Source organism: Anopheles ziemanni, chromosome 2 (assembly GCF_943734765.1).
Source record: "Anopheles ziemanni chromosome 2, idAnoZiCoDA_A2_x.2, whole genome shotgun sequence".
NCBI classification, from domain to species: domain Eukaryota; kingdom Metazoa; phylum Arthropoda; class Insecta; order Diptera; family Culicidae; genus Anopheles; species Anopheles ziemanni.
The window spans coordinates 19,192,035-19,218,348 of record NC_080705.1 but is presented as its reverse complement, the minus strand read 5'-3'; the positions used below and the strand labels follow the sequence as shown (position 1 = coordinate 19,218,348).

At 47.3% G+C, this 26,314-nt stretch overlaps 3 protein-coding genes across 3 annotated transcripts; 1 reads left to right on the top strand and 2 right to left on the bottom strand.

Annotated features, from left to right (window-relative positions):
- Positions 1–78: 78 nt before the first annotated feature.
- LOC131293124 (uncharacterized) lies at positions 79–10,248 on the bottom strand. Its single transcript, XM_058321202.1, has one exon. It carries the CDS (start codon positions 10,246–10,248, stop codon positions 79–81), a length of 10,170 nt encoding a protein of 3,389 aa, XP_058177185.1.
- A 991-nt stretch (positions 10,249–11,239) lies between these two features.
- On the top strand, positions 11,240–21,442 carry LOC131293123 (uncharacterized). The gene has a single exon (XM_058321201.1). It carries the CDS (start codon positions 11,240–11,242, stop codon positions 21,440–21,442), a length of 10,203 nt encoding a protein of 3,400 aa, XP_058177184.1.
- Positions 21,443–23,186: 1,744 nt separating this feature from the next.
- On the bottom strand, positions 23,187–25,520 carry LOC131287395 (transmembrane 9 superfamily member 2). Its single transcript, XM_058316820.1, has 4 exons — positions 25,337–25,520; positions 24,066–25,255; positions 23,805–23,964; positions 23,187–23,733 (listed from the first exon to the last, which is right to left on the bottom strand). The coding sequence occupies exons 1-4, from the start codon at positions 25,499–25,501 to the stop codon at positions 23,230–23,232; spliced, it is 2,019 nt and encodes a 672-aa protein (XP_058172803.1). The 5' UTR covers positions 25,502–25,520; the 3' UTR covers positions 23,187–23,229.
- Between the last annotated feature and the right edge of the window lie 794 nt (positions 25,521–26,314).

The following is a 26,314-nucleotide window of genomic DNA, read 5'->3' as shown; positions in this document are numbered from 1 at the left end:
TAGTATATGATAAGTTCTTGCATATGACAAATTTTAAAATTATTATTTAAAAATTGATGTACACTGTACGATAAATACTTATTTCAAAATTGACGCTTCCAAACTAAAAGAGTTCAAAGCACGACTAAGCAATCCTCTTCCAAAGCTTGGAGGCAATAATTTGTTCGTTGAAGGCATTACATTGTCTACAATAGCAATATCATTTGCTTCAGCTTTCAATCCTGTTTGATGCATTTCTTTGCAGGTGGGTTGTAAACTGTGAATTGCAATGCTTTCATGTACGTCCTCTTCCAAAGCCTCCACCTTGTCCATAAGTAACCCAAACGAGCCCGTGCCGTGAGTGAAGTAATCGTGCACATCTTCAATGAGATCTTCAACTATCCAACAAGCCCACGATAGTTCAGCACGGTCTTGCACTTGCATGCGTAGCACCTCCAACTTGGTTTGGAGCTTTCCCTTTTGGTGTGATACGATTTCTTCATCCACGTTACTTCTTTCTGGATGTTTAATAGCCGAAACCAGGTAGGTAATGCCTTTTTTCAGCTCCTTATATGCGGACGGAGCTATCTGGGCCAGGAGAAGCCATCCGTCAACGAAATCGAATACCCTAGGCGCTTCCTTTGCCGTGTACAGCAAAGAAGACCACTCCCCGTCGCAGGATACCGAAGGATTCCCGTCGTACGTCAGGGGTAAGCAATGTTTGTAGCGGTCCGTTCCGTCGATCTTTGGTTTTAGATCTTGTTTAGGGAGAATAGAAACTACGGTACGATGTCCATAGCACGCTATCATACCATCTGGATGTTGTTCGTTTCGCAGCTGGTAGCAGTTTCGCAACATGTAAGAAGATCGTTCAGACTTCTTAGACTGCGGAGAGGGGAATGACACCTTTGCACTACCGGATGTTGATTCTTTTGAAGTGTTTTGGCCAAACAACCAAGTGAAAGGAAACATTAATATCCGTTCAAAGACATTCGATAACGAAGAAGATGCTCCCGACGATGCTCGGGTATGCAACCAATCAGGTGCTATTATCGATTCATTGCCGAGTGTAATGGCTTCCGATCGGATACGGAACCGTAATAGTCGCGCCACGTTCGGTGGCTTTGGCAGCATCATCTTTGGCGTTGCCTTTGACAATGGCTTCACGATGAAATCGGAAAACTGCTCCGTCGTGAAGAGCACATTGATGGACGCCTCAACTGCCGTATATTCTGGAATCGGACTATTCACCATTTGCGAAACCCGTAGCGAGCAGACCACCGAGTAGAAGCCGACAGTCAGGAAGCCCTTTTGGAGGCTTTGCATGTTACGGAAATTCACGTACAGATAGTTCTTCGTGAGCATAATCTTACTCGACCAGTCACGCCCGAGTACCAGATGAGCACGGAATGAGGCAGTGTTACTCACGAACAGGTCGACGGTGCGCTTAACTTTTCCACTCCATTTGTTAGCCATTTTTGGTACGTTGCGCGCAAACAGTAACCCCACCGTGGCGGTTGTGAACCCATCAATGATACTCATATATAGTGCTGGATCTGAAAAGTCCCATTTGGTCACGTCGAACTCACCTCCCTGACTGATGGCGGCGAAAAGGTACGTAAAGCCAAGGCTCATCGTGACCTTCGCCACTATAAACAGCGCTTTGGCAGCAACGGACGTGAGCGTGGTGAAAGAGCTGATAAGCGAGGACGGATTCATTAGAATCCACGATGACGTTGCGACTCCGTTCATCAATGCGTTCCAGGTGCCAGGACTGGTAAAGTCGAACTTGGTCGGATCCCAGGTGCCGCTGCTGGCCGCGATGGTAAAGTATGCGAAGGTAATACCGGCACCGACCATGATGGCGATAGAGGTACTCATTGAAAGTCCCAGTCCTACGAAGAATGCCACCGAGCTGGCCATATTGAAAGGGATGGATGCACCTGTTACAGCACCGGTTAGCAGGCCCAGCCATGTGGATGAAGACCGCCAGTCCCATTTCAGTGGATTCCAACAATTGTTGGCTGATGCCGCTCCCAAGTATGCCCCTATTATGGCCATGATAAAAACAGCCAATGCGAATGCAAATTCTCCATCGGGATCCACCAGCGACACGGGTGAGTTTCCTGCGTAGACGTACGGGCTGGGGTATTGCTCCTTAGGGTCCATCTGATAGAACCGGCCAATGTCGGGGTCATACAATCTGGCGCGGTAGTTGTACAACCCAATCTCCGGTTCCCATTCTTGGCCAGTGTAGAGATACGATATTTGACCGTCCAAATCAGTACCGTATCGTCGGAATATTTGCCCGTAAGGAAGATAGTCATATGCGGCTACCACCTCACCATCCCTCACGATCAATCGAACCGATCCCTCGTGATCGGATATCACACCATACAGCTTATCATTGCGCACGAATCCAACCAGCTGTTGGTCCTTGTAGATGTAGCTGGTGACCCGCACATCTGGGGGTTGATCTTTCGCGAGGTACGTCATCTCCATGTCTACCAGTACCAATCCATTCGCGTCCCGAATGTAATACTTTTCGTGTGAAACGGTTCCATCCGGATTACGCACCTGCTTGAAGGTACGTTCTGCACGAACGTCATACTGGAAGATTAACTTCCTTCCATCCGTCATCTCCATTTTCGTTACACGATGCAGTATCTTATCGTATTCCATATGTTTGATGCCTTTGTGTTCCGCCTTCACCACCGCACCATCGCTGTTGTGCTCCATGTTGAAATGTTCTTCTTCACGCTGATCTCGATCAAAGTACAGTCGATGCAATTTTGTAATCTGGTTGGTTCCATCTCTATACTCCAAACGGAAGCGCGAGAATCCTGTGTAAAACATCCGATGGTTACCGTTGGCATCAATTTCGTATGATTGGACGTCTCCTGCAGATCGTCCCAAAGCTGTTGCAAAGTGGTGACTAAGCACACGAACTATCTCTGGAATTTGTCTTTTGTATCTGTTTAATGCTATACGGAACGTTTCGCTCAAAGAATCCAATGAGTTCTGTGGACTGTTGCCTATTAAGTTGCGTTTGTTAAGGGAATTCTTAATGTCCCGGCAAACGTTCTTTCCCATGTTGGAACCCTCGATCCACCTTTTGCATCGAGCATTAAACTCATCCCCAGTCAGCGCTTTCCGTTCAACGATCGCCTTCGAAAACAACGTCTGCAAGTGTTTATGATAACGGTGCTGTCGTATAAAGTCTCCAAACATCGACTTTGGTCCTGGACGCCCATGGCAGAGGTTCGGATTGGTACAGTCCGCACTTAAGAATTTTTCAGCCAACAGTGCATCCCAGATGTTTTTCGAATCACTCTCCTTGATTCCATCTATTTCCTTTGCAAACGACCGGTATGTGAGAGGAGTCAGTTGCAGCTCGTCAGATCCGTGGAAATACTTTGCCTTAATCAACTGATCATGATCGTCGTAGTCGTACCGATGGCCGTACAGATGCGGGAAGCTCCCACTGCTCAACACCGTGGACAGATGGTTCAACGGAATCACATCTCCACAAATAAACGGTAAATCATCATCACGCTCTCCGTAGAATGTCCTATTTACCGCGTTGTTCTCGTTCAGATATCCCTTTTGTTTGAGGACATCGAAGCAAACGATTGCTTGTTTCCGGCTTATGTTGTTCGAGATTAAATCTTCCGGATACATACTCGTGCGAAGCGAACCCGCGGTGCGTTGCCAGTGTGCGGTGAAGACGGTCCTCGAAATAAGCCCCTCGTAAATTGGAGTGTACGAGTCTTGGCCGTACGAATCCGTCTCCACATAACTCACATCCTCTGTGAGGAAGTCATCCGCCAGCTTTACCAAGAATCCCGGCTCGTTGTAGGTGAAGTTTCTCTGGAAGAAGCGAGCTGTTCCGGTGCGCACCTTCATCGTCTCCATCATTCCATCTGCGTTATAGGTAAACTGATAGAAAGGATCACGCTGTGTCGATTCGCGTATAGCTGCTACCTCGCCGTGCCCATTATAATCGTACAGCAATTTGAACGAAGATGTTGGCGAATCTACCGGATACCGTATGGAGCGCACGTTTTCGTTCTCGTACTCATAGTCGATCGAGTAAGTTGTGTTAATTGTCGGCACTACGAAAATCTTTTTCAGTAACCTTTCCTTTTCATCGAAGATCAAACTCTCGATCATATGATTTTCGCCAATCCTCCTTGTAGACTGCTGCGATCGGTAGCGCACCAGTGGATTTGTGTCCACTTCACCGTACGTAGTCTCGATTAGGTCTTCAGAGGGTGGTGCCTCTTCCAAACTTAAGTAGCACTGCTCCATCGTCATGTTTACCAGGGCCTCTCGTGTAAGTTTTCCGTTAGCGGCATATGTGAAGTGTATTACGCGATCAATATCCTTACGGTATTCCGTAGCGTAGTGAATTGTATAGCGCAGAATGCCCTGCTTATTGTAGACATACTCGTAACTGCCTCCATCCGGTGTTCGTTTCATCACCAACCGCCCTTCTTCCTGTGTGTAGGAATTCTCCCACAGGTGTTTGAGTCTATTTTCTTCTTGAGTGTTGCCTCCAGCATGGAAAGGACGTGTCCTGGAGGTAGTTTTTACAAGCGCATGATATTGAGGTGGAAGCTCGCGGAATAAATATCCGTACGTTTCCGAATACTCGTACGTCGTCAGGCGATGATCGTAGTTGCCGACCTGCCAGAACTTTGCCACCTTCTTCCCACGCAAATCTTCCACCGTCGCCCGTATTGCCTTGCCTGGGCGTTCAACAATCTTCTGGCGAAAGCCAGCCTTCTCCGGGAACAGGTTCGACAGTAGCAGAATCTCCGATCGCATTGCGTAGCGTCGCTTGTACTTTCCGCTTACAGTGTACTCCTTACCGGGTAGACCCTGGAACTGCTTATTTTCTGACGGGTCGTTTGCGTACACCGTATGCGAGTACGGATAGCCGTCACAGGACGGGTGTTGCTTTGAGACAATCCCGGCCATCCGATTACTACCGCCTTCCACTTGGGTAACGAAATTTTCATTGAACGCAAAATACTCGTTCCGATCGTAGTTCATTTTTGTCCACTTTGTCTGCATTGTAGGGCGATCGATTTCGTCGTACAGAATCTCCCGCAACCTTGCTGTCCGCGGATTCAGGTACTCGACCACTTGCACCGGGCGGCCCATTGCGTTGTGGTAGGTAAGTTTCGCGCGCGAATCAAACATCACCAGGCACTCAGAGAACTGGAACTGTCCGGTCGGTACTAAACTGAACTCGTTGTGCCTAAAGGTGCTCTTGATCAAGTGTTCGCCAATGAGACTTCCTTCAAGCCAAACGGACACCCGGAGAGGTGTGATGAAGAGCAGAATTTCACCCATCTTCGGGGGTCTGCGGCAAGACTGGACTTGCTGCGGGCATATGATTTCAAACTCTTGCTTCCTCCACTTGCAGGACAATTTGCTGTGCGGGGATTCGAACTGGTACAGGAACCTCAGGGCGATTGTCTCAAACCGATCAAAAAATAAACGCACTATTTCTCCTCGTCCCGCATCTGCGTATTTCAACATTCCATAGCCTCCGGACCATTTACCTCCACCTTCGGGCCTCCAATCTTTGTCTTCAAACCCTTCGAACATACCTCGACGTGGTTTCATTTCCAACAGACTCGACCGAGCTCCAAGCAGCGTGCTAAACGCGGTCTTCGAATGCATGGAAAAGTCGACCAACTGTCCGTATTCCGACAGGAGTGCCACCCGCTTGCCCCGAGGACTGTACAGACTTTGTTGTAGAAGCCCATTGTTGTTGAGTACCGCTCGTAGTTCGGCCGTAACGGGCGTGTAGATGTTCGCTCGGAAATTCATGTCAAGCGGCGAGAACCGGACGTGGTCGACCAGCATAATCATGGAGTTGGGCGTTTCTATCGTGACATCAAACGTAAGCTTGGCTGCTTTGGGGAACTTGGTCGTATCGATGATAGTTTCTACGTATCTCCAGTCCATAACGGCGTGCTGGACTTTGGCACCGGCAATCGTCTGCCTGCTATTGTCGGCCAAATTGGTGACGACCACTTTCACCGCATTAACTACGGTTCCAACCGTCGTGTCGGAGTTATCCAAGGAAATCCAACACGAAACCACAAATATATTGATCGGGTCCACCGGCGTGAATGTGGCCCGCAAGGAAGCAGACTTCGGTAGTGAAAGGTAGTGATTTTCCCACTTGTACTCAACGTACCTCGGATCGAATATCCACTTGTTGTCCTTCCCGTACTGGTTCAGCTCGTATTGCTCGAACCCGTAGTACGAAACAACCTCATCAACTAGTCGCATTGCACCCAGATCGACGATCTTCAGCTGTCGACTCTGATCCCAGATTGTCCCCACCAAATCCTTCTTTGGCTCCTGATTTTGCTTCTCCTTGCCCCGCTCCGTCACATCGGTACCATCAGCGGCAAATGTTTTGCGCACCGTGTGGCCCGTGCTCGTATCGATGGCCTGCTCGTACCAACCGAAACGGCGGGGATCATCGCCCGGCGTTACTTTTACCCGGTAGAACATGGCTCCCTCGCTCGACAGGTGCGCATCCGAGGCGTTGTAGACCTGACCGGTTACGCGCGTGGTTTCACGATCCAATCGCAGCGTCTGTTTGCTAAAGATGGTCGTTTGCTTCAGGTGGAACGAATCGACCGGGCGGAAGATAACATATTTGGCCGTCTCATTCACGTTGCTCACCGTCACCAGTGCAATCGAATTGCTGGCACGATTCATCCGTTCGCTCGGCGGTAGCTTCACCGTCTCTTTGGTTTTAAAGAAGAACACGCTCAACGGTTGCTTCGAGGGCTGAGCCTGGACGTAGCGTGGTGCTACTATTTGTATTTCCTGTGGGTTGTTCGTATTCGTATCGAAAACCAGCCGGTTTTGTGGCGCCTCGTAAACCTTGAACGTGTCGTTGTGCGCTCGTTTTACTAACTTGAAACCTTCGCCAAGCATCTGATCCACCTCTTCGAGTCGCATCATGGCTGGGGTTACGGGCTTCGGAACCCAGGTGTGCCCATCAAAAGACAATTGTTGATTGGCCGTCAATACACCATGCTGATTCGAGAGTACTCCGAACTGCGACAAGTCAATGGCAAACTGTACCTTTCCGATGATTGTTCGGTTGATATTGATCCGCTCTTCGGCCAGCTTTTTATCTACTTCCTTCTTTAGCTCCTGCTTCTTGGCACTATTTTCCTTGCTGGCGTCAATATTCTTGTATGACGCCTGACGCTGATCTTCGATCTCTTTTAGCAATGGTCCTGTGACACGCTTCATGGTTAAGGTGTACTTATCCTTCACGACCGGATAGTGCATCGTGAACAGATTGCCATCGTTTGTGCGCAGTTCATACTCATAAGTTTCCATGTTTGCTATCGGCAACTTGACTGTATTTTTGAACACCTCCTTAGGCTGCTTATCGAAGTTCATAATCAGAAAAACGGTTCGTATTTCGAGTTTGTGGTTGTGCAAAATCGGCATCCGTATCACGACCGCGTTCTGATGCACCGTCACTGCATCAGCCAACAGCCCTCGCTGTAACGCACCTTTGAATTCATCCGTTATGTCGAACTGCCTTATGAACTTATCCACCTCTGCGAAGATATCATTCGAGATTTGTGTACACTGTCCCTTCAGCCAGCGATCATTGTATCCCAGTGTCCACACGGTCATCGAGTTCGCGTTCTCGTACAAAATAAACCCATTTACGAATGCTCGGAGGAGCACGTTCTTCAGGGCTCCAGCCATTATGTCTCTGGTAACTAGTGTGCCAGTGTGGTCAATCATATACACTTGCACACGATTCAAGTCGAGCGTCACGATGAACCGTTTTCCCGCTCCGATCGTACCGTCCAGTAGAAAATTGTCCAGATGCTTCTTCTCGACCCACTCCTTGCGCGTATACTGCACGAATGTAACTTCCTTCCACGATTCGTATATCAGCACCACGACGATCAGATTCTCGAGAGCATGAATCATGTGGCTTCTGATGCCAGGCTGTCCAAAGTACATCTTTTCTCCCTTTGCCTTCATTCCGTCGGTACCACCGAGCAAGGTGTGGATGCTTAACACCATCCGATCATCTTCGAGTTCCCGATCCAGCAGAACAGTGTAGTCCGGTCCGTAGTAGATGGTTGGACTTAGGCCGACTGCAATCACTTCCTCAAAGCGGGATCTATCGATAGCCAGCTCGCTGTAATCCAAATTCGATTCAACTCCGTTAGGATAGACGATCTTGGACATACGATCGTTCTGGTAGCCAAACTTGAACAAGGTACGATCTTCCTGTTGGATCTCCCGCAACGAGTGACCGTCATAATGGAGAAAGACATTCTGTTCGTACGCTGATGTTTTGACCGTATAATTGGACAGCAGATTGCTAGCGGCGTAGTTAAGCCGTACATTCGATCCGTTATCCAAATGGATTGCAGACAAGCGATAACTCTTTCCTGCATTAACTACATCGTAGGTATAGTAGGCGTACTGTCCAGTTAGAGTTTCCTCGCGAACCAGGTACCATCGGCTCGGCAGTTCCTTGACAAGCGGCAGTTTCGGACCACAAATGGGCCACGAAACGCAAACCATTTCCTTCCGGATTGTGCGAGACGTTTTCCAGTGTCCGTAGATAAACTTTCGATCCTCCATGGTCACCTCCCATTGCTCCTCATCGGCGAAATACTTGATCGTTGCTTGCTTATACCCCTCGATGACGAATGCCCGGTGATAAATCGAATCCCAGTGTGGGACCGGTTTAAGAAGGATGCGTTGGTTATTCTTTAGAATCGCGTAATCGTGGTCCTGCGCAAAAGCACTATTTTTACGCTCTACGGCGATATAATCCAGCGGTAAGGACCATCCCCGCCCAAGGCAACTCTGGTACGGGATGTTTTTATATTGGAACATTTTTCGAACGCTTACACCAAACTCATTCGGTAGTTCTATTAATGGGATGCTCAAATCTACAGTCCCTGTATGCGGATTAAGCGGTTGCAAAAGCGCGTTCATATCCAACTGATCGTGTAACCAAACGATATAGTTGCTCTGCGGGACGATCACCGTACCACCAGTCGGTTGGGCCTTCTCCGGTTCCGGATCAACTCGTACAACACCGTTCGATTGCGGTGTGAATAGTTTTGTTCGCACGTTAATCAAACTACCACCGGTGAACAGCAAGATGCTGTTTGCATTTCTACTGGATGCGGCAACTCTTGGTACCAATCGCGGCAACCCATATCGAATATCACGATCTCCAAGCATCTCATCGAACACGTTAACCAGGTCAAATCCTTCGTCGGTGAATGTCGGTTGAAACAAACTTAATCCCTTCGGTCCGGAGCAAAGCAGCTCATCCAAGCCATCGCCATTGAAGTCAACCGTTGCAATCGTCTCGATTGTTCGCCTGGTCCATCCTCGGTATTTCGAAAACACCGTCGAGTAGAATACCTTCTCAAAGAGCTGATTTGCTTCGTTGCGCCGGTACATCGTCAAACCTTGGCCGGAAAAGTGCAGCATATCGTGTACGGTCGCGTTGTCAAACTTCACAAACATAATCTTATCGAAGTCGTTATCGGGTGCGCGAGTGTCCTTGATGGTGGTTAACTTTTCCAACCCATACTTGTCGTTGAAGCGAAACAGTTTCAGTACGGTCGTGGTACGCAAAGCAATCGCCAGCGGTCCTTTGCCGTCGTAGTTTTCCACCAGCGATATGGTAGAGGATGGTTTTATCCAATCATCTTCCAGCTTGGGTTGCTTTTGCAGCGATCGCACGGGCTTACGGGTTGCGGTTGGGTTGATGGAACGAAATTCCACGGTAGAACCAAGTCGCGTTAGAACACCGATATGCGAATCCGAAGGATACATCTTCCCAATCAACAGGGTACTGTTCGGGTCCGCGTAGCCGTACACGTCACTGTACTTTGCTGCTACGATCAACTGCTGGAGCTTAGCCGCGCTCCAACGGTAGACCACGATTCCTTCGGTCTTGCGAACCACCAGCAATCCACCTCCATACACATCCCATGGATAATTCACATCATGATCGCCGACAGAGAACAGTTCCTCTACACGGTGCTTTTCCAGCCAATTACCATTCGGCGATTGCTCGTAAATCCGAAGCGTGCGATTAATACGCACAAATACGGTACCGACGGTCGTTGGATCTTGCTTCACCTCCACGGCATTATCAGGAGCAGTTTTCACCAGAGTTTCACCAGGCAGCTGCAAAGTGTAGAACAGTGATGGAGTCTCCATAGTAACCGGAGAAACTGGCCACACCAGGGTAGCGGGAAATTACGCTTACGAAGCACAGTGTTCCTATTACGAATATTTTTTACTCAGGGATAAAGTTCAAATATTTCAGTTTCAGAGCTTCAATTGAAGTTAATACAGATACAGAAAATTGCAACCACAACAACTTATCAGCAAACTATTAGAACATTCTAGAAGAACGAACTAAAGACACTGCAGAAACAATCCCTTATATATACTAATCATAACTCCCACAGATCGTACTGTACGGCATCCATATTTATTCAAATGTTTTAGATTGCCCTTTTCATGTTATATTTACCCACAATTGTTTATTTCTTTGGTAACCGTCAATAATATCGTAAGTTGTGTAAACAAAATATATATATGATGACTGATCGTGATATATATATACTGATATATATATATATATACTGATATATATATATATATATATATATATATATATATATATATATATATATATATATATATATATATATATATATATACTGATATATATATATATATGACTGATATATATATATATATATATATATATATATATATATATATATTGGATATTATTTATCGCCCCTAGTAAAATTAGAACTACAAAGATCGTATGTAGCTGAGAAAACATTTAAGAACGAATTTTACAATTGTATTAAAGCACCACGAGGATGAACAATCATAACGAAGATATTCAATCATTTCTCAACTTTCCCAACATGACTGTAGACAAATAATAACAAACCAACGAACGCAAACATGCTGTCTACTAGCAACTACGCAAACATGTTCATGCAACTGTAGCAGTATAAAAGTTGCAACATGCGGGAGATGACTTCAGTGTTCAATCAAAGTGGCTGTTCAATCAAAAGCAATCCTATACCATTCCCAAAGTGGAAATGATAGCTGAATCCAATCTCTAGTTACTGTACCAAAAGCATGTGAAGTTTTGCAACATTTTTAGTGAAGTTTTGGAGTCAAGATGGCAGAAACGCCAGCAGATCTCCATTATAAGCTACAGCTACCAGATAAACTACTGATCAAAGCAGATCCCCATGATGTGGTGGAAGTTAAGCATGGGCAAGATAAGGAAAGAACCCTTTTCATTCGTAAAAATCGTATGCTGCTGATATACAATTCATCCACGGTATCCGAGGATTGGACCGAATCCCATCGAGTGCAAGATTTTTTCTCCGTACGTGACATAAACCCCAACTACCCATGGGCAGTATACAATGGTGGATTGATCGTGGTACGAACCGTCGCAGGCCTCGAGGTGCATAAATGGAGTGATCAACAGCTGACCCGTCAGTTTGTCGAATCGAAGTATAACGATGCACTCGGTTACGGTGTACCGAACAATACGTTTTTGTTCGGTAAAATATATCCGTCTGAAAAGTATCTAGGCATTATCACTCGTGTAGAGTCTGACGTGCAGTTTCGTTCGATTGCGCTAATCCATTCTACCTTTCAATTGAAAGCTTTAAAACAGAATCCCATCCTGAGTGCTGCATGGACTAACAACAAACACATTATATCGCTCGTTAAAAATGTTACCAATGATGGTCAACTTTCAATAGCACTTCGTACCGCTTCCGAGTTGCAACTGTTCCGTTTTGATGAGCAATACTCGCTAAAAGAGTTGACTACCATACACGAGTTCCCACCGTTGGACAGCGAGTATGATAGGATTTTGTTCGCGAAGTTCAACAGCACACACTACAACGATCTATTAGACTTTTCCACCGAAGGACTCACGGTATACCGCTACAACGAAACGCTACCCGGTTACCAAAAACTATTCTACTCGACCGCTTTTTCAAAGCATCGCGGATGGAACAGATGCGCCATCAGCACAATTACCACGCACGATACCGATGGAGATGGGTTGCACGAGATGGTCTACTCCGGACCAAATGGTTTATCAGTGACGCAAGCAGCATCGGATGAATTGGGATTCGATTTGCATAACGTATTGGATGAAGTATCTGGAAACCAAGCAGTTCGATTCGCATTACCTAAACAACTTTTACAGAATGATGGACCTTCTGGCATCATGAAGATCATCCTGCATACTCCCCAAGGATTGACCTCGGCTGAAATATTGATGTACAACCAGGGGCTAGAATCTGAAAATAATAATCCAACAAACCAGACGGCTGAAGAAAACGTCATCGATTCCTCGTTAGATAAACTCAGCGCAGAAATTGTGGCTTATCGTCATCGAACCTCGTGGCTGCACGATCAGCTCGATCTTTCCAGTCTGCTCCAACCCCTGAACCCACACACCGGTAGCGTCGAACTTACGCTACCCCTGATAAACCTGCGCACTCCATTCGGTATACCGGTGCGCAAGATTTTCCAGTACAAAAACGTGGACTACAGTAACGAGCTCGGTCAGGGATGGTCGTTTCCACTCGATTATATCGCGCTCGACCGGTACGAGAGCGCCTTCCCGCAGGATCATGTCTATTCCCTCGTAAAAGACAACCAACGAATCATACTAACCCGAGTGTATGACTCTGAGGATGCAACAACGCAGCCGACGCACAAAGGAACGCGTTTCATTATCGAGGGCTATCCGGACATCAAACTCCTGCATCTGGAAAAACGTAACCTGTGGGAAGTGACAATAGACAAGCGTACGCTAACGTACATCGCCATGAGCCAATTTATGACGAATCTCGTGTGCTCCAAATGGCCACTGTGCGGTAGTCGTTCGTTGAACAACCTATCTCATCCGACGAGGTGGTACTTGAGCCAAGAGCGTGACAGTGCAGGCAGGACGGCGAACTACTTCTACAAACTAGTGAAGAACGGAACCGATATTCGCCTTAAATCCATTGATTTGCACGACGACTCGATGGTGAATCTTGGTTACGATGACGATCGCATCTCTTCATTGGAGGTTTTAACCATGAAGTACAAGCAAGTCGTACAGTTCCACTACGACCGTACTAAGAACCAACTTCTATCGATTACACAAGATGACCGACCTCTGTTCGAATTCGATTACGATGCGATACACAGGATTTCTAAGATTGTCTATCCGAACGGGGTAGAATGGAAACCGGAGTATAAGGTGCTCCAGATAGATCCATCGGAACTGAAGAAAAGAATTGATTTCCACCACGACGGAACTGTGTTCAACGGGCCCGACTACATTGTGATCGTCGATGCGAAACTCTCCGATGGAGTGTTAACACTGCACATTCGTGATCCTCTTGGTGGAGTTGGCTACAGTGAGAAAACGAATGCCACCGAAACCGTCATTATGGTTGAGAATATAAAACGGTACCTTGTCTATGCCCTAGCGGATCTACTTGTGGTCTCAGTTATTTACGACACATGCAAAGATATCGCCATTCTGCAGTACATCGAGGGCTACGGTTGGGAGCAGCGTCAGTACTACAGCGAGTTGCCACTGGAAAGCACCTTGACCACTGGAAACAAATTCGTGCTTCTTGCTGACACAAAAACATTGCGTTTCATAGCCGTTAAAGACGGCCAGCTTACAACCACTGTAATACGCAGTGGACTTCCCCAGAATTTTGTTGTCTACGCGTTTCCCCACGGTTACGCCACCTACGATGGGCAGTTGAAAGTTTTCGTCCTACAGGATGATGGCCACTGGATAACGCTTCATTCGAAACGGGAGGCAAGCTATTTCGATCATTTGGATCGCTTCCTCAACTCGTTCGAGATCAAACCCGACTTAAGGCAATCAATAAGACGCGGTCTAATGGCGGATATGCTAGGAAGCTATCGGCAAGCGATCGTCCTCAAGGTACCGGTAATGCGTGGGCCGGTACTAGATATTTTGGTGCGATTTTTTACGATGGATTTTACTGAAACGCCAAAAATCATTGACCACTATACTGTCCACGTTCCCTACGCCAACATGATTAAATTCAGCTACAGTGTCAGCACGGAGGACAAAGATACCTTCGTACTAGGGTATCGTTTGGAATCCAAAAAGTACCACCTATACGTGAAACAATCCAGCGGTCCACATAAGGCTGCATTTGATGAGGAGTTGAAAAAGGTGCATGCGAGACGGAGCCAACTGCTGAATGGAAGTTACACTGTAACGTTGGAAAAAACAAAGAAGGCTATCGCTGCCGAGTACGCGCGTATCTACAAAGCAGTGAGAGAGGCGATTGTTTTCGCCATCGATCTATCGCTGTTTGGTATTCTCGTCAATCGAGAAGGTGTTCTAACGAGCAGCCATTTGATTACGTATGATGGAAAACACTGGAATAAGCAGCAATTGGACGAGAACACGCTAAGGCTGCGCGTGGTAAACAAAACTCTCAATGACCAGTACCGGCTGGTAAAGGTGAACGCCAGTGATACCTTCAAGATTATAAACCAAACGAACGGAGCAATGGCCTTTGATACACGTACTACCAAACCAGAGCAACTGCAGCTCATCATGCCATACTACGCACAAGCACAGGCAAGCGAGAACCCAGTAAGGATGTATTTCTTCAATGGAGATCAGAAGGACATTGCTTTACCGGCCAACGAACAGCTCAACAGTGCTAGCAACCAAATGGTTATCATAACAACGGTTCACGTGAATGAAACAACCCCCAAGATGATGCTGTTCCGCTGTGTGAAATACTTCCTCAATCCAACCATCACCGTGCTTGGAGGACAAACCCTCAAACCTCCCGGGGATTTGCCCATCGTAACGGGCTATCAATATGACGTCAATGATCTCCGGGTGTCCGTCGACGGTACCATGTTCCGACGGATCCGAATACTTCCCGGTGCAAATACGACCCGCTTCGGTTGGTACGAACAAAGTGTCGATCTGTCAACTGGGAAAACCACTAGAAGAGCCTTCAGTGCCAACGGCCAGCCGGTGATCGACCGAAAGCTTCTGGAACAGGAACGAAAACAACGCGAATCGGAGCAGGAACCCGAAACGAAGACAAGTGATCTCGATAAAATGATCCTGGACCTCGGAGGCCGCATGCAAATTGTCGATCTAGGTCCGTACCGGCTGCTGGATGAAATGGTATCGTACTACGGCTTCGAAACCTATGAAGCGAATCATTTTGGAAAGGAAAATCGGTGGATTTTCAACAACACCCTAATCAAACGTGAAGAAAACAATCGTTTTCTTCGCTTGTCCAATCAGATGCACACTCTGACTGGACAATTTATGCCGCTTGAGCCAAACCAGTACTTTGTTGTGTCATGCTGGATGCGCACTGCAAATGCAACGAAGAAAGGTGACCATCTGAACACCCTTAGCGTGGACGTTCTCATCGACAAGAAGGATGGGAACAAACTGAACTCCAAGACGGTGGAAGTGAAACAGCGAATCGGTGACTGGAGCTACGTGGAAACGATCCTCAATACGACACACATCCCACCTGCGTCGAAACCTATCTTTGTTGTAATCGTTGCACCAAGCAGCACTCATTCCACGATCGACATCGATCACATCCGTTTTTCGCCCCTCGGACTACCGTTCCAGGCAAACATCTTCGAACCTATCACTGGCGATTTACAGGCGGTGCTAGGAGGAAATGGCCTGCTGAAGAGTTATTTACATAATACGAAGGGTAAAAAGTCGATCCTCTTTGGGGAGTACGGTGAAGTGCTTGAATTCACCATGGAGTCGAAGGTGGTGTACGCTAGAACTGTGTCCGGAGCGCGACCGTCATTGATCGAGATGAAACCGCGACAAAGCTTTTTTAACCGATTCGATCAAAAATCATCACCGTGGCGCAAAACAGGACGTGTATGGCTACCTCACAAAGGATCGATAGCGTTTATAACGACCGGGGATAGTGCTAGTATCGAGAAAACCATAACCGGATCATGGACAACGTTGGCCTTGCGCTTTCTTTACAGTTTGGCGAAGACCGATGTAGTTTTGAAACTAGTATGGGGAACGAAAGAGTTTCACCTACCTTGTGGGACAGAATCTCAAACCGTCTGCCCGTCGCTGCCAAACGATGGAGAGATCCTAGTGTTTATCACCGCCATCCGAATTTCTATTTGGGTCGATGGAGTTCTGGTGCAGGAAGCATCCCTAGCTGATGGTTCAACACAACAGGAACGGGTCTTTCGATTGCACGCTACGGGAGGGTTTGAAATAGGGGAGTTTATCGAGATGTACGACCCGAGGATAAAGGTTACCTACCATAACTTGTCGGGACAGCCCACGCAACTACTCGTCTATGAAGATCCAGAAACGGTACGTGTGCGTGAGATCCTGTACGACAGCATCGAGCGCCCCATTCTGCAAACAAAGTGGACAAAAATACGCAAAAAAGAGAGTGATGGATTTTTCGCATTCTACGAAGGTTTTATTACCAACTTTGATAACGACACACTCCTCCTCAATGGGGCCGTTGCCGAACTTAATCCAGCCTGCGAAGGATATCCTTATACATATACCGTGTACGGTAGTGACCCAAGTGAAAACAAACGATTGCAAGGTCTCCCAGGAAAGCAGTACGGAGTGCTAGGCAAATACAAGCGGGAATACCTGTCCACCCCTTCCAATGTTTTGTTGAACAATCTTTTCCCGAGTGAACATGGATTCAACCAAAAGACGACGATTCATCCCGGCGGTGCCATTCGCGGGACGGTCGAAGACAGTCGTGGCAATAAGGTAGCCAGCTATAGCAAAGTTGGCAACTACGAGGATCGTCTCAGCACGTTCCGATACGGGCAGAAAAATAACAAAATTGAACAAGAGCTACCTCCAATGTATCACTCTCTCGTAAGAACTGCGTCAATGGTCGACTTCTTTGAATCTGGCCAACAAATGCAACGAGATGCATTGCAAAAACAGTGGGAAGTGCGTTACAATTACGACGAGCAGAACCGCGTGATAAGAAAGCGCACGCCTGATGGGGGCATCTATCAGTACCTCTACGATAGGTACGGTATCTTACGCTTCTCCTTGCATAAGGACGCCAATGACACGCTCGATCGTGTATTACACTTCATGTACGCCTCCGATGGGAAGATTACTCGCGAAGCTCTTGTGAATCTGACAGAAACGGAATGTACTAATTTGCTGGACGGAAGCAAGGTACTGGAATCGACAAACTTCATCGATACACTGTACGGTGAGCAGGATACTGATCCGAATCTACGGTACCGGTCAAGGCTAGCTTCGCGTCACATCGATGACGATCAGATGACGGAATATCTGGTGTACGATCAGCAGAATCGACTTCTCAAAAAGATGTTTGTAGTGAATACGATCAATACATCCTACTCGATCGACTATGAGTATGAGAATGATGAACTGCGAACGATCAAGTATCCGATCGGGCAAGGGGAAAAGCCTTACAAGTTTATCTTTGGCTACAACGGACATGGTGAGGTGACGAACATTAAGGAATCCGCTACAGATGAGCCGTTGTTTCAGTTTACGTACAACGCAGATGGAATGATGGAGACGATGAAGGTACGCACCGGAACAGCTCGCTTCTTCCAGAGAAACTTCACCTACAACGAGCCGGGATTCTTGGTAAAGCTGGCGGATGACTTCCTCACAGAGGATGTGAGTTATGTGGAGACGGATTCGTACGGCCAAGACTCGTACACTCCGATCTACGAGGGGCTTATATCGAGGACCGTTTTCACCGCACACTGGCAACGCACCGCGGGTTCGCTTCGCACGAGTATGTATCCGAAAGATTTAATCTCGAACAACATAAGCCGGAAACAAGCAATCGTTTGCTTCGATGTCCTCAAACAAAAGGGATATCTGAACGAGAACAACGCGGTAAATAGGACGTTCTACGGAGAGCGTGATGATGATTTACCGTTTATTTGTGGAGATGTGATACCGCTGAACCATCTGTCCACGGTGTTAAGCAGTGGGAGCTTCCCGCATCTGTACGGCCATCGGTACGACTACGACGATCATGATCAGTTGATTAAGGCAAAGTATTTCCACGGATCTGACGAGCTGCAACTGACTCCTCTCACATACCGGTCGTTTGCAAAGGAAATAGATGGAGTCAAGGAGAGTGATTCGAAAAACATCTGGGATGCACTGTTGGCTGAAAAATTCTTAAGTGCGGACTGTACCAATCCGAACCTCTGCCATGGGCGTCCAGGACCAATCTCGATGTTTGGAGACTTTATACGACAGCACCGTTATCACAAACACTTGCAGACGCTGTTTTCGAAGGCGATCGTTGAACGGAAAGCGCTGACCGGGGATGAGTTTAATGCTCGATGCAAAAGGTGGATCGAGGGTTCCAACATGGGAAAGAACGTTTGCCGGGACATTAAGAATTCCCTTAACAAACGCAACTTAATAGGCAACAGTCCACAGAACTCATTGGATTCTTTGAGCGAAACGTTCCGTAATGCATTAAACAGATACAAAAGACAAATTCCAGAGATAGTTCGTGTGCTTAGTCACCACTTTGCAACAGCTTTGGGACGATCTGCAGGAGACGTCCAATCATACGAAATTGATGCCAACGGTAACCATCGGATGTTTTACACAGGATTCTCGCGCTACCGTTTGGAGTATAGAGATGGAACCAACCAGATTACAAAATTGCATCGACTGTACTTTGATCGAGATCAGCGTGAAGAAGAACATTTCAACATGGAGCACAACAGCGATGGTGCGGTGGTGAAGGCGGAACACAAAGGCATCAAACATATGGAATACGATAAGATACTGCATCGTGTAACGAAAATGGAGATGACGGATGGAAGGAAGTTAATCTTCCAGTATGACGTTCGTGCAGAACGTACCTTCAAGCAGGTGCATAATCCGGATGGAACCGTTTCACACGAAAAGTATTACATTCGGGACACGAATGGATTGGTACTGGTAGACATGGAGCTGACGTACCTCGCGAAAGATCAACCCCCAGATGTGCGGGTCACCAGCTACATCTATAAGGACCAACAGCTGGTTGGATTCGTGCGCAATGATAAGCTGTATGGTGTGATATCCGATCACGAGGGATCGGTTCGATTGATCGTGAGAGATGGTGAGGTGGTAGCCGCATATGACTATCTTCCTTACGGGCAAATATTCCGACGATACGGTACTGATTTGGACGGTCAAATATCGTATCTCTACACTGGCCAAGAATGGGAACCGGAGATTGGGTTGTACAACTACCGCGCCAGATTGTATGACCCCGACATTGGCCGGTTCTATCAGATGGACCCCAAGGAGCAATACCCCAGCCCGTATGTCTACGCAGGAAACTCACCCGTGTCGCTGGTGGATCCCGATGGAGAATTCGCGTTTGCGATTGCGTGCCTCATCATGGCCATAGTTGGCGCCTACATTGGTGCTTCTTCCGCTGCCAAATCTTGGAACCCTCTACAGTGGAATTGGAAGTCGAAAAGCCTTTGGCTAGGACTGTTCGGTGGTGCCCTGACCGGGCTATCCATTCCATTCAACATAACCGCATCGGTAGGCTACTTTGTTGGCCTTGGCTTATCATTAACCGCATCGATCTCCATCATGGTGTGTTCGGGGATAACATTCGGCTATTTTGCCCTGGCGGCGGCTAGCGGAAGCTGGGATCCAAGGAATTTCGATTTCACCAGCCCTGGCACCTGGAATGCCTTGCTGGGAGGTATCGCAACATCCGCCTTCATCGTCACCACACCAAACTCTTTGCTAACTACTTTCCGGTCGATCAGCACAATCCTCGGGAGGGCACTTTTTGTGACCATCACGGCTGTGTCAGGTGTGACCTTTGCTTACCTTTTCGGTGTCATGCGGATGGGCGGTCAGTGGGATGTCAGCAAATGGGACTTTACGGATCCGGGTCTGTACTACAGCCTCTTCGATGGTTTAGTAACAACCGCATTCACAGCGGTCATTGTGCGCAACATACCGAAGGACCTGCAAAAGTGGAACCGGAAGATCGGATCCTCACTGGATCGGCTGGCCGAGACGCAGATATTTTTCCGCGCCCGCAGGCTTATGCGGGGTGACTGGTCCTTCAAGCTAAAGAACGTACGCTTATTCATATCGGCCAATGCGCAAAGTATCGCACGTTTGCAACGCGGTATACTGCCAATTGCGTTTTATGGCTTTATTGTGACGCTTCGAATGGCGGAAAGCTTCGACAAAAGCCCGGTGCCAGGGATGTCCGTATTTTTAAATATAATCAGCACCGTGATAACTACGCGAGGGTTTTCCAATCGAATCGTTAAGCCACTAGTTCCAAAAGCCGTAAACGCGCCACTTGCTTTACGGTTGGAGAGTTCGTCAACATCTGAAGATTCTGCGCACCGGTACATTTCGTCTGGTTCTGCCACTCTGAGTAGTTTTATCAGCGGATTACGCCTTCGGCTATTCGAATGGTTACGTTTCACATCCCAAGGTGAGCGGCACGACGAAGGCAGTAATTATGCTGAAACACAACAGCACGACTTAGTGCACGAGCATCAACGAAAACATTCACAAACGTCAAAACATGCCGCCATCAAAAACTGCTATCGTGTAGCGATTCGTGGTTCCGATAGGTACTTTGTTAAGTGTTTCTCTCTCGACTCGACTACATCAATCCACCCAAAACCGGACGCCATCTTGGAGGCGCACGATACTTACCGCCGCTGCGTTCCTTTGACCTACGATGGTACTCCCGCCATTTCCTGCGACGGCGAACGATCATCACTGCTGTCCGCTGGTGTGGTGACACCAAAGTTGTTTGACTTCGTAGACGGTTGGCTACTGCTGGCGCGAATTACACCGGCCGCCATACGTGAGACTGGACGCATCTTTGGTCGACTCTTCGGGGATGGATCGTCGGTTCCGATCGACAAACCCGCCTCAAGAGAGCGCCACAGGGATAGATTCACCGGTAAGCTGTTGCGCCTGCAAACTCTTTCCGGCGAGTTGCACAACGAATGGAAAATGGATTGGGTTGCTGCGATGGTGGAAGATGTTTACGATGATGTCAGCGAGTATTTAGCACGTGGACGGGGAAGCTCGACGCTGCTGTTCGAACGGCTAGATGCGATAGAAAACGATATTCAGGAGGAGATGGTTTTGCACCGATCGAAACAATCGGTGCAATGCATACTCGGTCAAATTCCTTCGAGTACACTTCACTGTACGAAAAGTATATCAGCTGATGATAAGCTTGCAACAAAATCAGGATCGCTTCGGTTTGGATCGCACTCAGCACTAATATCTCGAACAGATTCTTAACAGCCGGTTGCACTGGAAACCAAATTATCCAACAACTTATTCCGATACAGCACATATAGCAATAAATCATTTTATTACAATTTACCCAGCGTTAAATAACGGAAACATTCAATAAAGACCAAGTCACGGGAGATCTCGAAACAATTAATTGATGTTTGTGGATCAGAAGAGAGGGAGGAATACATTTTCGACCCATACGGGTGCGCGTTTTCACGCGTTATTTCTAACGGCAATGAAATACAAATCCCCTCCGTTTTAATCGTTATTAATAAGATGATTATTATTACTGTTTTCTTTTTAAGTTTACTGTTTCATCACATCGTCCGCAACGCTTTTTGCACGATTCCTACGTTCTGCTTTCGTGCCACTTGTGCTTCCTCACGACATGTTTATCTTCTGCACGCAATTCGCTGTTTTCAGCCGAATCAAAGTGAGCTTTGAATTCGAATGATTGCTGATATTTTAATCTGCAACTGCCGGGATTCTTTTGAAAATAATAATGCTAAATAATAATTTACACAGCGACAAAAAAGGGTGCTTGTGTGCGAAGAAGGAATTCATTCGGTCCGTACCAAGTTCCGGTAATTGTTTCTTCCCGTTTCCATGGGATTCCATTTCCTAATACTCATCTAACTCACGGCTCATATAACCGCGTGACTACATTAGGCGTACCATACCAAAAAACTGGTACGGCCCAGGTGGTAAAAACCGTTTTTTCTCTCTTTCGATGGTGCGATAGAAAGAGAGAAAAATTGGTTTTTACCACCTGGGCCGCACCATTTTTTGGTATGGTACGCTTAATGTAGTCACGCGGTAACGCTCGTTTTTTTTGTTTTTCTTTTTATGCTGTAGTTACATTGCGTTATGACTAACCTAGTTTTTGGAAAAAAGGAAAAAATAAACATAAGTGGACTAATGTTGCGTTGTGTTTGTGTGAGGATGTGCGTGCGCTGCACAGCAAACTACCATCATGGTTCCGATGCTTGCCATTCGGTGCTGGAAGTGCACCATAAATAAAAGCATTTCTTAAACACAACGTTACGACACATTAGAAAGGCAAAGTACGATAAGTCGAAACATTTAATTTAAAAGCTGATCCATTTATAGCATTTAAGGACAAAGCGAGAATAAAAGAATGGCCGTTGTGGTCGCACGGAACGTGTTCGACGCACACACACATATCAAACCATGGCGGACCATTCCGGTGGTAGTTTGCCTCAGTTGTGCCACGTTACCATAGAAATTTTTTGTTGTTGTCTATACTAACGTTAGAGTTTACTTCAAACACAATAAACATACATTGGAATTGATAAAAAGGATGTCGATTACTTCCCCCGATCGTGTGTAGAAGAAATCTCAACGCTTGAAGTGAAGGATCACATCGTTTCCAGTCCTGCATTTCCGATCCTTTCCGATACGTCCACTAGAAGAAAGTGGTGGTTTCTTTACCTCGTCGCGTGCATATTGCATTGAAAACCCAATTGTTTACTGAAAGGAGTAGAAGGCTAAGGTATGCTAGCAAGCATTGTATTGTCGGTATTGCATATCCGCAGGTTTTGGGGAATTTTATCCCTTCTTTAGGACGCACTGTTTGTACTACACTGAGACCTTTGAAACGCGACTATAGTTTGCTAAACTCACCAAAGATACGGTTTTCTATGCTATATGCATTAAACATATGCTAAAACAAGATACGATCAGAGGGAGCTACTTTTATATAGACGCAAAGGAAAACGAACGGAAATTGTAGTCGAAGAAGAACGGAAGAACGCCAACGCGATCAACATTTAGTCCACCTTTACCACACTGTAAATCTTGCGTATGAACCAGAAACAGGCAAAGAAACCTATCGACCCGGTCAGCAAAAAGAACAAAAACACCATAATGAGCGTGTAGCCAAAGTAGAGGAAGGTGGAAGCGGCATCCTCAATCTGCAGCTTCGTGGCAAAGTAGTGGCAGCAGTACACAAACAGGTAGACCGCCGTAAAGCCGGACGTCAGGAACGATCGCCACCACCAGTGGTAGTCTTCCGCGCACAGATGGAAGTAGCACAGCAGGATCGTCGTCTCGGAGCAGGTGATCACAAGGATGAGGAACACCAGAAACAGAAAGCCGAACATGTAGTACATCTGGCTCGACCAAAGCGAGTTTAGGATGAAGAACAGCTGAATGAAGATGCACCCGAATGGCAGCACGCCACCCATGATGATACCCGGAATCGGTTGCGTGTAGATCGACTGGTCCGGAATCTGGCGGGGGATTTGATTCGTTCGGACCGGATGCTCGAGGGACTGAAAGGATGTGTGGAAAACAAATATATAGCATTTGATATCTCAAAATGACGTTGGATTAATTCACTCACCCTCTTTCGAAAACCAAAATAGGCACCCACGAACGTAAGTGGAACCGAAACGCCGAACCACAATGCTAGCAGAGCAATGAGGGTCGAAAATGGAACAGCCCCTGAGCTTCCCTTGCTCCATAATATCAAGTTCATTACGAAGAAAAGCCCAAACACGACACTGAAACAAAAAGAATGGAATAATTGTAGTAATTGAATGTAAATTGTATACGTAGCCCGATCCAAAATGAAGTTAATTTATCTGCGGTATTTTTAACTTACCCAGGACAAAGCATAGACGTTAGCAAAACATTACTCTTCCACTTGATCCCTCCAAAGCTCTTGTAGATCCGTGCCGAAACGTACCCGGCCGGGGTACCGAGCAGTACAAAAAGTACCATGGCGCAGGTCATCAGCGCACCTCGGTTGGCGGGCGAAAGAAAACCGAGGCACGCGAATGCCAGTGTTACCAACGTCATACAGAACACCTGAATACCGGAGCCGAGGAATACCGACAGCAGCATGCCCTTGCGTGGTGGTCGGAACACGTCACCATGCACCAACTTCCAACCGAACTCTTCCTGTGCATCCTCGCCAGAATCCATCTGGTTGTACCGTGCAATATCCTTGTGCAGCGTACGCAGCATGATCATGGCCACCATACCGGAGAGGAACAGCACGATCACGAGCGAGTTCAGTATGCTAAACCACTGGATGTTGGTGTGCGGCATCGACTCCAAAATGTAGTCCCACCGGGACGACCACTTAATCTTGTTGTTCTGCGTAAAGTGCACCGAGTACGTGTAGACGATGTCCAGTGAAGAACCGGCCGGTAGGGCACTCGATTGAATCTCGATCGGTTCCTTGCTGTCGCAGTTCAGCTCACCCTCGTTCTTGTGGTTTATCGACGACGGCACGACCTTTACCGAAATAATGCGGCCTCCGTTCTGCTTAAACGCAACGCCCCACTCCTCCGTCGCTCCACTGTGGTAGGTGATGGTTAGGTCGACATGATTGAACGGGTAATAGTACCCGGCACGGTTGTAGTTCGGGTTCGTAATGCAACCCTCCTCGCCGTCCGGATGGCGCCGAACGAGACAACCCATGGGGAAACCGGTGCTACAGTACTGGCGTTCATTTTCCAGCGGGTAACACCAGGTAACGGGCATATTATCGACGATCCAGTGATGCTGGTAGTTCAAGCTCATGCCCTTCTTGAGCACCATCAACCGGTGGTCACTGTCCGGGTCGCCACCCTTGTAGTGCTTGGTGCATGCCTTCGCACACTTCACGTCCTCCAGGAACTGGATCTTGTACGGTCCGGGACGGATACGTTCGCCAAACACCACCTGGCCGAGGTTTTCAACCGGCGAGTTCGTTTCATCGATAGGACAAAAGTCGAAATGATGGTACTCGTACGGGATCACCGATTCCTCCGTGTTGAGCCGATTCACGTACAGTGTCACCTCCGACTGACAAACAAACGAAAAAAGATCATAGATTAGATATTGTATCGTTAATTTGCGTTGCGCAAAGTTCGCGTTCTGACTCACCTTGCACGATTTTTGCATTTCCGACTTTCTGCAGTAATTAACCGGCGCCAAACCGGGCAGGTAGAACGCATCCGAGAGTCCCACGCAGCAGGCGGCGGCGACGAAAGCAATGGCCAAGGTAATATTTCTCATTTTGCCGGTGACAGAACTGTGTCTCGTTGTCATAATATCGGAACCGCTGCTAGATTCGGTCCCTGTGGGACAGGGACGTGGGGACACGCAACGGAACGACGTTGCTGAACTCACACTCTCACACCACGCAGTCCTGACGTGGTGCGGGGGTTGCCGGGTATGTTGTTTTTTCCTCCTTCTTTATCAGGTTACTACGTTGCTCTACGCGCCTACTATTTCTCTGATCGATGATTAATTCAACAATGCATCAAACAGCTCTCCACCAATGCCAATCGTGAATGCCAGCGTGTTCTTCGTTGGCCGGTTGTTACACACACTTTTCTTGCTTGTTTGCTACTGCATATCTCGGGGAAAAACACAACCGACGATTGGTTTTTCGCGAATCAATGGCCACAGTCACCACCGTTATACTGTTACACTGTTCGGTCTGCCCTTAAATGATACGGAGAAAGCAGAATTTCGTATGAGAAATAGAACCCCAGCTAAGATGCACTTATTTTTCACTGTGATGACGACAACCGTCTTTCGACTTGTGTAGCTATGTAGCGATAGTATCGGTAGCAGTAGTAGTATTGTCACAGTTGCCAACAAGCAGCGAACAGAAAAGATCCGTATGAGAAAACAAACGCAATTGCTTAATCACCTACCAGCTTCGGTATATCACACGAAATGTAGCATTTCGCAGGCTAACTCTGATATCCACTTGCTCGGAAACTCGACGCAGAATCCCGCTGCACAACGGGATCTTCCTCACAAACGAACTAACGTCCCGTTACGAGCACAATAATCCTTGACGCGAAGTTCTGGCCTAGGGGAACACGGTAGGGAAATCTATGGCGAAATGGC

Coding starts and splice junctions, on each gene's coding strand:
- LOC131293124 (XM_058321202.1), bottom strand. CDS start 10,248: ATGGAGACTCCATCACTGTTCTACACTTTGCAGCTGCCTGGTGAAACT.
- LOC131293123 (XM_058321201.1), top strand. CDS start 11,240: ATGGCAGAAACGCCAGCAGATCTCCATTATAAGCTACAGCTACCAGAT.
- LOC131287395 (XM_058316820.1), bottom strand. CDS start 25,501: ATGACAACGAGACACAGTTCTGTCACCGGCAAAATGAGAAATATTACC. Junction 25,256..25,336: donor AAATGCAAAAATCGTGCAAG/GTGAGTCAGAAC, acceptor TTTGTTTGTCAG/TCGGAGGTGACACTGTACGT. Junction 23,734..23,804: donor ATTTTGGTTTTCGAAAGAGG/GTGAGTGAATTA, acceptor ACATCCTTTCAG/TCCCTCGAGCATCCGGTCCG.